The sequence below is a fragment of the Glycine max genome, chromosome 6 (genome assembly GCF_000004515.6).
Source record: "Glycine max cultivar Williams 82 chromosome 6, Glycine_max_v4.0, whole genome shotgun sequence".
Taxonomy (NCBI): domain Eukaryota; kingdom Viridiplantae; phylum Streptophyta; class Magnoliopsida; order Fabales; family Fabaceae; genus Glycine; species Glycine max.
Genome location: NC_038242.2, coordinates 45,465,880 through 45,478,294, shown reverse-complemented (window position 1 = coordinate 45,478,294; position 12,415 = coordinate 45,465,880). Strand labels below are relative to the sequence as shown.

The window sequence follows — 12,415 nt, the reverse complement described above, 5'->3', positions numbered from 1 at the left end:
TTTGTTATGCTATATTTATTAATTATAAAAATAAAGAATTTATCAATGATATGATAATATCACTATTCATTTTTAAGATGTTCTTTTTCAAATTTTTATAACTTAAAAGAAAAGAAAATAAGTTTAACATATATCGATAAAAAAACCAAAGTTTTATATAAAAGTTTCAATTTAGCTTTATTTGGTTGGTCTCTTTCTATATTTTGCCATTCAATCCATGCTACCCCTAAAAATTAGACCAATTATATAAACTTATTCATGTTTATTATTATACTTTCATTCTTTTGACATGTAAAACAAGAGAAAAATCAACTTATACCCAGAGTAACTCTTTGAAATCTAATGGTTATAATATGTCAATAATCATAATATGTTAAATTACAAGAAAATGAATGATGAAAATGAAAAGTAATTTTAAAAGAGTTACTCTTGGTGTATGTTGATTCCTCCAATATACTTAAATAAGTAAATGGATGAGCCTTTTTCTCTTATGAAACATGTATTTGGACATGACTAAATTATTAGTCATCATATACAAAAGTACACAAATAAAAAAATAAAATAAAAATGAAAAGTTAAAGCAAGTGAAGAGAGAGAATGAAAAATAGAAACAAGTTTGTTAGTGTAAATTTACGAATTAAACGGCCAATGTTAGAGTTTGTGAGGTTGTGAATACTTTTTGACAGAGTATTATAACTTCCCTTCCTCAAACACAATTGCCATTGTTAGCCCCACAAATATTAAAAAATAGAAAATGAAAATAAAAATATATTTTTTTTAAAATGTTTTCCATTTGTTGTATTTGGCTTTAGAGCCTGGTCTTGCCTATTGAACCTTGGTTGGATCCCCTTTGAATTCTTCTCAAAAGTTTTATTTCCTGGATTTGCTTGATCATTTCAAAGGGGTCCAACTCTTGGGGCAGGCAAGATATTTATATAAGAGTCATTGTCTTTAAATTTGTGAATATTTTTACCAAGAATACTTTTGGTTTTTTGGGATGTGGAGAGATCCTGGGGCTCCCGCTGATTCTTTCTATGAAACTCGTCCTGAGTGCACCGATGTTCCCAAGTCTCGATTTAGGATCAAGGTATGTTTTGTCTTTCATAAATATGTATGTATGTGCATTATTGAAGGAAAATTATACTATAATTAATAGTGTAAATGCAATTTTCTGAATGTGTTAATCATTTAAGAATGTTGAGTTATTTCGTTTTTGGTCTATTGTTGATTGCTAGAGTAGTAAAATCTTTTGAGCCACGATTTTTAGTTGAAAAGTTAATTTATTGTATGATGTCATTTTACAAATGAGAGGTAACTAACCTTATGGTTTCTAATTATTGAAATTGGAAACTTTTGAATAAATATATTTAAAATAGATTGGCCTTAGCAGTATGATGAATAATAGTTGTGAGGATGGTGTTTTTCTAAAAGTAAAAGAAAGGTTTTAATTGTTGCATTTAGGGTATGTTTTGGATTAGCTATGGCTTATTATGTGTATTTGGAAACAAGTGATAAAATCACTATTAGATAATTTTATCAGTTGTAAGAGAATGAAATTAGTATGATAAAATTACTCTTGATGATCATGCATGATAGATCATGACAATATCCAAATTAAATCACATACTAATTAGATGATTTGTATTATATTATAATAATTATATGCATTCAATTAAGAACTTTTGGATTCATTTTATTTTTTTTTTAGATTTTTCACATTGACATCAAATGCTTTGACGAAGTTAAACTTTTTGTTATATGATCCAGGCTGGCAAAACATTAAGTGCAAGAAAATGGAATGCTGCATTTTCTCCAGAAGGGTATCTAGATATAGGCAAGACTCTAAGTCGAATTCATCGTGGGGTAATTCCTTTTATTAAAGTTAAAATATTACTTTATTATGTTCAAGAATATGATTTTTTTTATTTGTTCACTTACATGATAATCAAGTGCGTTAGAAAACTTTATAATGTGAGTAAAAATTGCCGCAATATTTATTTTGTAATAAAAGAAGGGACAAACTAATGCTTACATGCAAGTTAAAATTTAATAACTAATATTTTGGGGTCTTTTCTTGTTTTCTTTAGAACATGACATTTTATTACCAATATCACACCATACATTTCAATGCATATAGATCCCTATAGGAGACTCTTCAAACAAGGGATTTAGTCAAATGTTTAAAAAGTAGCTTGCTATAGACAACTTAGTATATGCAATAGGGAATCTAGAGAATAATTTGTCTCACTTTATTAGATTTTTCAAATCAGGGAATCCATCCATCAATTAGAGGAGAAGTTTGGGAATTTCTACTTGGTTGCTATGATCCCAAGAGTACATTTCAAGAAAGAGATGAGATAAGACAACGTCGTAGGTAAGCATTCTTAGTTTCATTATCCTTTTACTTACAATACTTTGCATCACATAAAATACTTAAACTATTACTACAATATAAAAGGCACATGTTTTCCCTTAATAATAAAAAATGAAATGGTTATAATAATATATGTAACTACAAGCTTAATATATCTGAAAAAAATACTTAATTATATTTTTGATCCTTGATATATATATTCGACTTTTGTATTTGATTCCTAATAAAAATTTTCTTCCTATCTGCTCACTAATATTTGAAAAATTTTATTTTAGATTCCTGTCGTTAGTTAGAAGGTGATATGTCCATTGAATATTTGATAACGCGATTTGTGATAGCTAAAAAAAACCTAATATTTGTTTTAAAATCAAATTAAAAATGAATTTTTTTTTCTCTTATTTCAACCTTCTTTTTTGCCTCTCTTTCTTCCTCCCTATTCTTTTTCTTCCACCATCGAATGTTGGAGTACCCATTGGAAGCCTCTTCACAATTTCATGTTGCCTTGTTTAAAGTAGGGGAGTTAGCACCACCTCCACTGCACCAAACTCCCCTTCAACTCCTCCGTCGACATTGTCGAAGATCACCGATCTCTGACACCATGTGAATTTGACTTGCCGTTGCCTTTGCTGCTTACTAATGCCGACACACAAATGCACATTGCGATTCCTCACAGTTCTAATGGACTTGATCCTGCTCGCAGCGAGTTCAGGCTTGTTGGTGTAGAATCGATTGCAATAGCATGCCACCGTCTCCGTCAACAAACTATCAATGCAACTCGCTAATCTATGAAAAATGAAAGAATCAGGATTCAGGAACATCACTATACACTTTCAATCTAATTAGTCATACTATACTCATCATCCTTGCTTACTTCCCTTGCCTCTCCCGATCTACACCAACGCATCAGAATTGAAATTACTGGATTTAACTTTGGGCTTGGAATCTATGATCCAAGGGATTATATTTTCAACTCCTTTTTCCTCTTTGCTCCTACTGTTCATCCAAATGAGAGGTGTTTGATGAAATGATTAAGAGAAGTTTATTTATTTATTTTACTTTAATTGATTCTGGCAGTTTTTAACTGCCAGAAAATTTAAATTTGATTTTGAAACAAATACTAGCGGTTTTTGAGCCACCACAAATCACATTATTAAATATTTAACGGACATGTTATCACTTAACTAACGACAGGGGTCTAAAACAAAAAAAAAATTAAAAATCAGGAAATTGATGTGAAGGAAAAATTTATTAGGGATCAAACACAAAAGTCAGATATATATCAGGCATCAAAAACATATTTAAGCAAAAAAAAAAACAAAGAATTACTCTCACCTCCATCATACATGGACAATACAATTATTTTATAATTTAACACTTTATGTTTTAAATCTAAATTTAATAGATGAATAATTGTATCTTTTATCACTATAATGTTAGGGAGCAATATGCTACTTGGAAGGAAGAATGTCGTAAATTATTTCCTCTCATAGGAAGTGGTAGATTTATCACAGCACCTATAATTACAGAAGATGGTAGACTAGTTCAAGATCCCTTGGTTTTGTTAGAAAATAATCCAGAGAATGGAGTGATTATACCCCAAGAGGTTACCACTAATGCTACAAATAACTTAGAAAAGGTGACAGACAAGGGAATAATTCAATGGATGTTAACACTCCATCAAATAGGTTTGTGAATATTTTTGGTTCTCAATGCACTATAATATATTTCTCACACTAAATAATGTTTATTAATCTTTAGCCATACCTATAAGTTTTATGTAGCAACTTTTCTTGTAATTCTTTTTTTGATAATTTTATATAACAAGGGGGCATTTGAAATTATTTATTTGAGGTTATAAAAGTGACTAATGACTTTTCTATAAGTTTTTCATTTCATTGGATCTCAAATATATCAAAACTTTTGTTTGGGATATCTGTCGTTAGTTAAGTGATGATGTGACAACATCGCAAGGAGTCACATTATTACTTAATTGATGACAGAGACTCAAAACAAAAGTTTTGATATATCATGGAAATAATCCAAAGTTAAAATTTATTAAGGATCCAAAAAAAATTATCATTTATCATGAACCTCAAATATATTTAAGTTTTTCTTTTATTTACGAATTTCTTTTAATACCACTTATGAAATTAAGCTGTATACCCCAATATTCTTTTAGAATTTTGAATATCATTAACCTTTACCCCTAATTCAATTTTGTATCTAACACAAACATGTCCGCACACACACTTTTAGGTAACCGTTAAGTGTTATTTTCAAGTCTCCTATATTATATGGACTATATTTTATTTCTTTTACTTTGTTTTTATGATATTAAATGGTCAATGGAATAGTTGAACAACCTATGACTGCATTTATTCAAAACACATTGTCCTTTATCTATATTTTTTTTTCATGTAATTTTTAATTAAGTCTTCATCTCTATTGGATTTTTGTTGTTTTAATACTCTATCTAAGAGCTATCAATATTTTTTCCTATCTAACAAAGTTCCACTAGATCAAATGACAAAGACATCGTTGAGAAAAAATGGTTTTTCCTATATGAGATGGTTATTGATATCTACTCCAATAAGGAATTAGTGGTTTAATGGAATGTTTAAAAACATAGACCTTTATTTCTCTTCATCTTAGGTCAAAGGATCTTCTCAATTATCTCATATATCAATAATAATCATTCCAGTTATTAGTGAAATGTAATTTTGTAGAAATTCAAATTGATTTTAGGCTAGTTTGTCTTGACTAAATTTAATTAATGGAAAAACATGAGTTGACATTGTTTTAAAAACTTTTCTCAAGTAGAAAGATAAATTATATTATTGTGTGATTTACATTGTAAATAATCCTAATTCTTACACAAACACGTGTTTTAGGTCTTGATGTGATCCGCACCGATAGAACAATGGTTTTTTATGAAAAGAAAGATAACTTATCAAAACTTTGGGATATTCTCAGTGTTTATGCTCGAATAGATTCAGATGTTGGTTATGGTCAAGGTGAGTCTTTAAATAAGTGAACTTTTGAATCTTAAATACTTTTGCATGACCTCATTTGGACATTGATTAATACACATAAAATTCATCTGATTAATTTTTGTACAACTTGTTGTTTACCTTAACACAAGGAATAATTCTATATGACATCAACCCTCACAACTTCTTAAAGTAAGATAATATTCATAAAGCATCAATTTACTATTACATAAGGTATGGTAGTAATTCCATATATTTGGTTTAAGTACAATGTTATGAAATGACATAAAAGTATCTATATTTCTAATAATTATTTAGTCATTTTGTGTTATTAGAAATATAGATACTTTTATGACTGTTGGTGAGCTCTTTCAAATCAATCTCCTTAAATAAGTGTTGTCTTTTTAAGACACACGACAAAAAAACCATTAATAGCTAGGTTTGGATAACTTATGACTTATTTCTTGGATGTTTTTGTCATTAAAATTCAAGCTTTTGGAGGGATATTGTTTCAAAAAATACCAAAACTTCTAACCAAATGATTAGCAAACTTACAACTCTTGTCATTTCTATTATTTATTCTTAAATAAAATTTGAACACACAATATAGTGTGTTTGTATATCATTCACAATTTGAGTGTAATGATTTTTGCTTGAAAGTGTTAGATATATAAATTATAGAAAATAGGCTACGCATTGACATGTGAAACAATTTTACATCATCATTCAATCATATTTCACCATGTATGGTAACTCTGTTGACTTTTACAATAGTTATCTTAAAAGTTATACCAACAATAATTTGTGATTAGATAATGGTGTAAAATTATTTTATACTAACATAGCATAGTCATTAAACTCTATAAAAATAGCAATTTTTATTTCAATTTACTGTATGTATATATATACTCTTTTCATTTACATATTAGAGAAATTTAATAGCATAAAGGTCAAGTGGTGTTGGATTTTAAGGTTAGGGTTATGTCTTGTCATTTACATACTAACGTTTGTGTCAAGTCACATCAATAACATTTCTTCATGTCAATGTAATTCATTAGTGTCATGTCCTTTATCAGCATCATGCCACCAAAAATCATTGTATCAAAATCACATAACTGCATTACTTAGGGAAACCAAAAATACATTTAAATCTAAAATAAAAATTAGGCATTGTGGTTCTAATGCAAAAAAAAATCAAAATAAAGGTTTTAATCATTTACATTAAGATTTTACTTTTGATTTATTTGTAATCTTGTAAGAAACAAACTTTATTTGGTTTGAGAGAATATTTTTATTCTTATTTTCATAGATAACTACAAAAAAAAAATACCACCTTATTATTACTTTATTTCTTGTTTTCAAGTATTTGTATAAGAAATAGTACAAACAACATTTTTTTTCTTATACAAGTATTTGAAGATAAGAAACAAAATGAAAATAAAAACAAAATTTAATATTTTCTCAAACCAAAGTCCTAAATGTAACCATTATTGGCAACTAAAGTAAATTTTACTTGATTATAACATTCGTAGGAATGAGTGACCTATGCTCTCCTATGATAATACTTCTTAATGATGAAGCTGATGCATTTTGGTGCTTTGAGCGTTTGATGCGTAGACTGGTAAACTCTTATCTTAGCTATTACAAATCTAAGTTAATATGTTTTTCCCGTTATATTACATATAACAATTAAGGGAATTAACCCAAATTTAAAAATTGACATTCATATATGAAAGTACAATTTAAGCATTATGGTCCATTAAACACTAAGATACAATTTTTATTATATTTGACTTTACCTTTGTTTCTTATTATTTACATTGTTTAATTTTTTAAGCGAGGAAATTTTAGATGCACTGATAACTCTGTTGGTGTTGAGGCTCAATTAAGTACTTTGGCTACAATCACTCAAGTAATAGACCCAAAACTTCATCAACATATAGGTATTTTCTTGTGTCTATTTATATTATGGCCAAACAATGCTTAAAATTTTATTGTTAATCATGTAGTTTTCATGTGTTTGTTTTAATGAAATGATGAAAGAGAAAATATTAGGAGTCATTGGTATTTGGTTATACTTTTTTCACCCAATGATTTATCTTTTTTAACAATGCATTTATAGTTATCACCATTGTTAAATTGTCACTCTAGTAGTTTTGAATTTGCTTATATTTTGTTACCACCAATCTCAATTGATGTTTAAGAAATAAAAAATAACAAATGAATTTTTTTTTATTGTTGAAGCACAGAACATATTGGTGGAGGCGACTATCTGTTTGCTTTTCGAATGATAATGGTTCTATTTCGACGAGAATTCTCTTTTTGTGATTCATTGTACCTTTGGGAGGTTTGCTTTATTTTTTTTCTACTAATTTATTGAAACACATTTCTTGAGCACTAAATATTGAGTTACTTACAACTAAAAATACGTATGCCTTCAATATGAATATATCTATACTTTAGTATGATATAACTCATGTTATGCTTATCATATTCACATTATTTTTCATTAAAATTGGTTGTAGTGGCCAATGTTTTAAATTAAGTATCACTTCACATGTTATGATAACCACTACTATGGCGTAATAGCTAACTTATAGTAGATGAAACTAGTTCTATGTTGTATAACATAACTATGTTTCTTAGGATGGTTGTATTGTCTAGGTGTACTAATATATATCAATCTTTCTCTATGAACATAAGAGATGAATCTATAGGGAGAAAGTATATATATATATATTCAATTTTTTATAAAGAAATTAATTAAACTTTTCCAATTTATCAATACAATTATGTATACGTATTTTTTTGTTTGTTTCTTTGGGATGACCTCTTACATATTTTTTGGATGTATTTGGTCCTTCCTTTACATGTTTTAAAGATACATATCTAATAAAAAATAATTTGAGCTCATTATGATAACTAATCACTTGCTTGTTTAAAAAATGATAACTTATCACTTAAAATATTAAACAGATGATGTGGGCTCTAGAATATGATCCCAACTTGTTTTGGATGTACGAGGATGTTGATGACAAATCAGAGGAATCTAAAGGAAGATTAAAGTCATTGCGCCACTATGGAAAGTACGAGAGAGAAAATATGAAAAATGGAGGAAAGAATGGTGAAGATCCTCCCCTTCCCATATCTGTTTTTCTTGTTGCTAGTGTGCTTAAAGACAAAAGCACAATGTTACTCCAGCAAGCGCGAGGCTTGGATGATGTTGTCAAGGTTTGTTTTCTTCATCTGACTTTTTAGGCTTAAGTTGAACTTGAATTATAGAATCAAAAGAGTTAATTAGATTTTTGGTCCTTACACTTCTTGCAAAAAAAAACTTTTAATCCCTAAACAAAAAATTTAGCATTAATTTTCCGTCCATATATTTTTCCTATTATAAGGGATTAAAAATACAATTTACAAAAAAAATATAATACATGGTTGGCACATCATCAATTAGCACTATTACTTGATAACATGGACTAAAACTGTTAACAGAGGACAATTATAGAAACAAAAAATGTTGAAACAATTGTATAGGGATTAAAAGTGAACTTTGTAAAAAGTTTAGGGACCAAAAAACAATTAACACAATGAAAAATTATAATGATATAAAATGAGGAAAAACAAAGGGAAATTATTATCTTTGAATGATAGTTTACATATTACTAAGGATAGTACAATTATTTTAATATAGAATTTGTTTAAATAGTTAAAATATTCCTTAACAAATTTAGCTTCCATTTTCATATCTAATAACTTCCCTATTTGACCACCTCATTTAATTCTCCTTAGATATTGAATGATGTAAATGGAAATCTTGATGCCAAAAAAGCTTGTGTGGCTGCATTAAAACTTCACAAGAAATATTTGAAAAAGGTATTACAACCATTTCTCTATCTCTTTCTCTTATTTTTATATCCTTATGTTTTCATATGATAAGAAGAAAAATAAATTGAATTAAGAAAAAAAATTGATCATAATGATTTATCCCTTTAGGTATAATACAATACCAAAATTGAAATATTTATAGCATATTAGGTCTACAATTTTTATTCTTACAATCTTAAAAAATAATCATTCTCATTATGTATGTCTTCCTAGATCCAATATGCAATAAATATATCAATTTTAGCCTTCCACCATATCTAAAGGAATAAACCATTTAATAATAATGACTATGCAATTATATGTGAATGATAAAATTAGTTTGTGGTTACATAATCACTTATAAAAATCATACATTTTTATATTTTAATTTTAACCTATAAAATAAGATCTAAAGATCAATATATTATTCTTATTTCTTATTATAAAAAAAAGTGCTATTACCTAATAATTTTTCTCAAGTCATCAACATAAATATATAATTTGAAGTTCAATTTGTATGAATTTAAAGTGATTGGGACACATAACTTATGTTTTATCATTTCATTCCTCTTAAAGTTGCATCCAAATTCTATGTATCCCAATTGCTCCTTTCTTAAATTATTATTTGTATTATTCTTAAATTCTAATTGTTTGATTAATTACATATAAAAGAAAAAATGTGTTTGAATAGAAGAATTATTTCTAAAGTCAAACAACATATTATGCATCAACCTTTTTTCAATTATATTTATGTGAATAAGAAATAAAATAATGTCATATATCATCCATAAAAAAAATAGTGTAAAATATATTTTTGGTCCCTCTAATTTTTTTTGTCTATTTTTTGCCCCTCTAATTATCAAATGTCTATCTCCCGTCTTTCACCCTAAAAAAAAACTCATGTCTTTCCAAAATTGATATGCACCACTTTTAGTCCTTAAAATATTTTAGATAGCGATTTATAAATGGGTGGAAAATGATTTAGATAATGTTTAAGATGAAAAATAGACACTTGAAAATTAAAGGGACTAAAATGGACATAAAAAAAATTTAAAGGGACCAAAAACATATTCTATCCAAAAAAATATATTGATAATCATATTATCTTTGCATGTCTTTGTCTAATAGACATTAAATTGGTGGATCTATGCTAGTAAAATGATACAGTCATCATACAATTATGTTAGAAAAAACATATATTATTAGAACATCAAAATATTATTCTAGGTCTACAATGACTATATTATAACATTTAAGTTTTGTTGGAAAAGAGTTACCATTAAAATAATACTAATTGTGATTTTCTTATCATTAATATATGTGACATGTTATTTTTGTTGCTAGGCAATGCTTACGCCAGTGTTTAAATATTATCATATTGCTTCTTGTTTGGATCCATTTCCTTCTTATTCTAACATAATTTTGTTTAGCTATACACTTATATGCAAGAAATTTGTGATTTTTGCAGGCCAAGAATCCTTAGCACCAAATATAACTCGCAATATTTGTTTTTCCACTGACCAACAATGGTGTTGTTGTGCCCTTTGTTTGGAAGACAATATTGAATCTTTTAAAGAAAACTAAATTATTTTTAATAGAAAGTTGAAAAAGGGTTTCAACCATTGTGTATAAGATGAAAAACAATTGTTGTCTATTAAATTAATCTTAATTTTGGTATATATATATTTAAATTAACCAAATGTTGTTCATACTTTGTGATGTATTTTATATGGAAAAAGGGGGGGGAAATGAAAATAAATCATAGGTAAAAAAAATAGTTATATGTGTGAATGAAATTAACTTTAAACTTCATTTCTTGCCATCAAAATTGTATTATATCTTTTAGTAAAATGATATTTTTTTACTTCTACTAAATGTTCAATTGAATTAAATAATATTACAAAATAAAATTTAGTGTAAAAAACAAAAACTAAAATATATTCATTTCCTTTAACAGAATAATTCACACACAACTCCTTTGAATAAACTACAATAGTCACAAGCATTTCCCGTTCCACGAGGTGTACTAAAATAAGTGTCCCATATCCTCTACATATTCAAAAATTTCACAGGAACATCAATTGGATGAGTCACCATATATTCCTCAAATGCATAAATTGTAAACATGTTATCAAAGAATACATATATTCCTCAATCCCAAGATTAATAGCAATCACTCCATTACATATTAACGACCACAAAAATCATGCATGTCATATTATAATGCAACAATTGATGGAATTCAACACTGCTACATGGAGACTTCTAATGTGGACTATCCCTTAATCATGGTAAACTTTAATAACACTTGGGCAAAAGAGGCACGTGCCTAAAACCATTTGGGGGATATCCAACATTTTTCTATAAATGATATACTAGTCTTAAAAAGACATATATACTTGAGTAATGACTTACCACAACACAATATTTGAGGTAATCTTGTCTAAATTGCAGATTTTTCCCTTCTACCTTTCTCTAAGGGTCAACTTTCCTCCACCAATCTTTCCCACACTAGGTATATAACCTTAACTAGACTACTGATTATACTTAAGTGTGTCCACTTCCATTATAAAGGCAAAAATTACAAGAAGGGAAGTTGAATTGTGATCTTAAAGTTTTTTTTACAGCATTTTACCAAATAGTGTTGTGTCAGGTAACAAGTTTAAGAACAAATTTTAATGCACACAAATGAAGATTTTTACAACCAAAACAAAACTTAGTTAAAAAAGCAAAAATCACAACTCGACGTTAGACAATAGATGGATGGAAGAAAGGAATAACACAAAGTTATGTTGGTTCGTCTTTACCACTAATACTACGTCCAATTTTTAACAACCCACCAATTTCCACTAACTTTCAATAAAGTTACAAATGTTAATCATTGACACTTTTGACTCTTACACAAAGCTTATTCCCAAGATTTTACAACCCAAGTACTATTTTCTATCAAACCACTTTTAGCTCTAAAAAAAATCAGCAGATTTATTACAGGCTAGGTGCACACTGACAAGATTATCGTCTTATAGAAGATGAATATACAAGTTAAGCATTATGTATTTTTCTCTCAAGATTTACTAAGTGTTTTGAGAGCTTTAAAACTTAAGAAATATTCAAATACAAAGAGCTTAAAGGTAGTAGGGAATATTCGTTGGAGCATTAAATGCGAGTCAAATCAACTTGAGCA

At 27.8% G+C, this 12,415-nt stretch overlaps 1 protein-coding gene across 1 annotated transcript; it reads left to right on the top strand.

The window, feature by feature from the left end:
- The first annotated feature begins 349 nt into the window (after positions 1-349).
- Positions 350-10,931, top strand: LOC100790955 (rab GTPase-activating protein 22). Its single transcript, XM_014777152.2, has 11 exons — positions 350-1,087; positions 1,768-1,863; positions 2,271-2,374; positions 3,812-4,059; positions 5,266-5,388; positions 6,897-6,985; positions 7,202-7,307; positions 7,614-7,711; positions 8,341-8,595; positions 9,157-9,240; positions 10,700-10,931. Exons 1-11 carry the CDS (start codon positions 998-1,000, stop codon positions 10,712-10,714), a joined length of 1,308 nt encoding a protein of 435 aa, XP_014632638.1. The 5' UTR covers positions 350-997; the 3' UTR covers positions 10,715-10,931.
- Positions 10,932-12,415: the final 1,484 nt, after the last annotated feature.

Coding starts and splice junctions, on each gene's coding strand:
- LOC100790955 (XM_014777152.2), top strand. CDS start 998: ATGTGGAGAGATCCTGGGGCTCCCGCTGATTCTTTCTATGAAACTCGT. Junction 5,389..6,896: donor AGATGTTGGTTATGGTCAAG/GTGAGTCTTTAA, acceptor TAACATTCGTAG/GAATGAGTGACCTATGCTCT. Junction 6,986..7,201: donor AGCGTTTGATGCGTAGACTG/GTAAACTCTTAT, acceptor TAATTTTTTAAG/CGAGGAAATTTTAGATGCAC.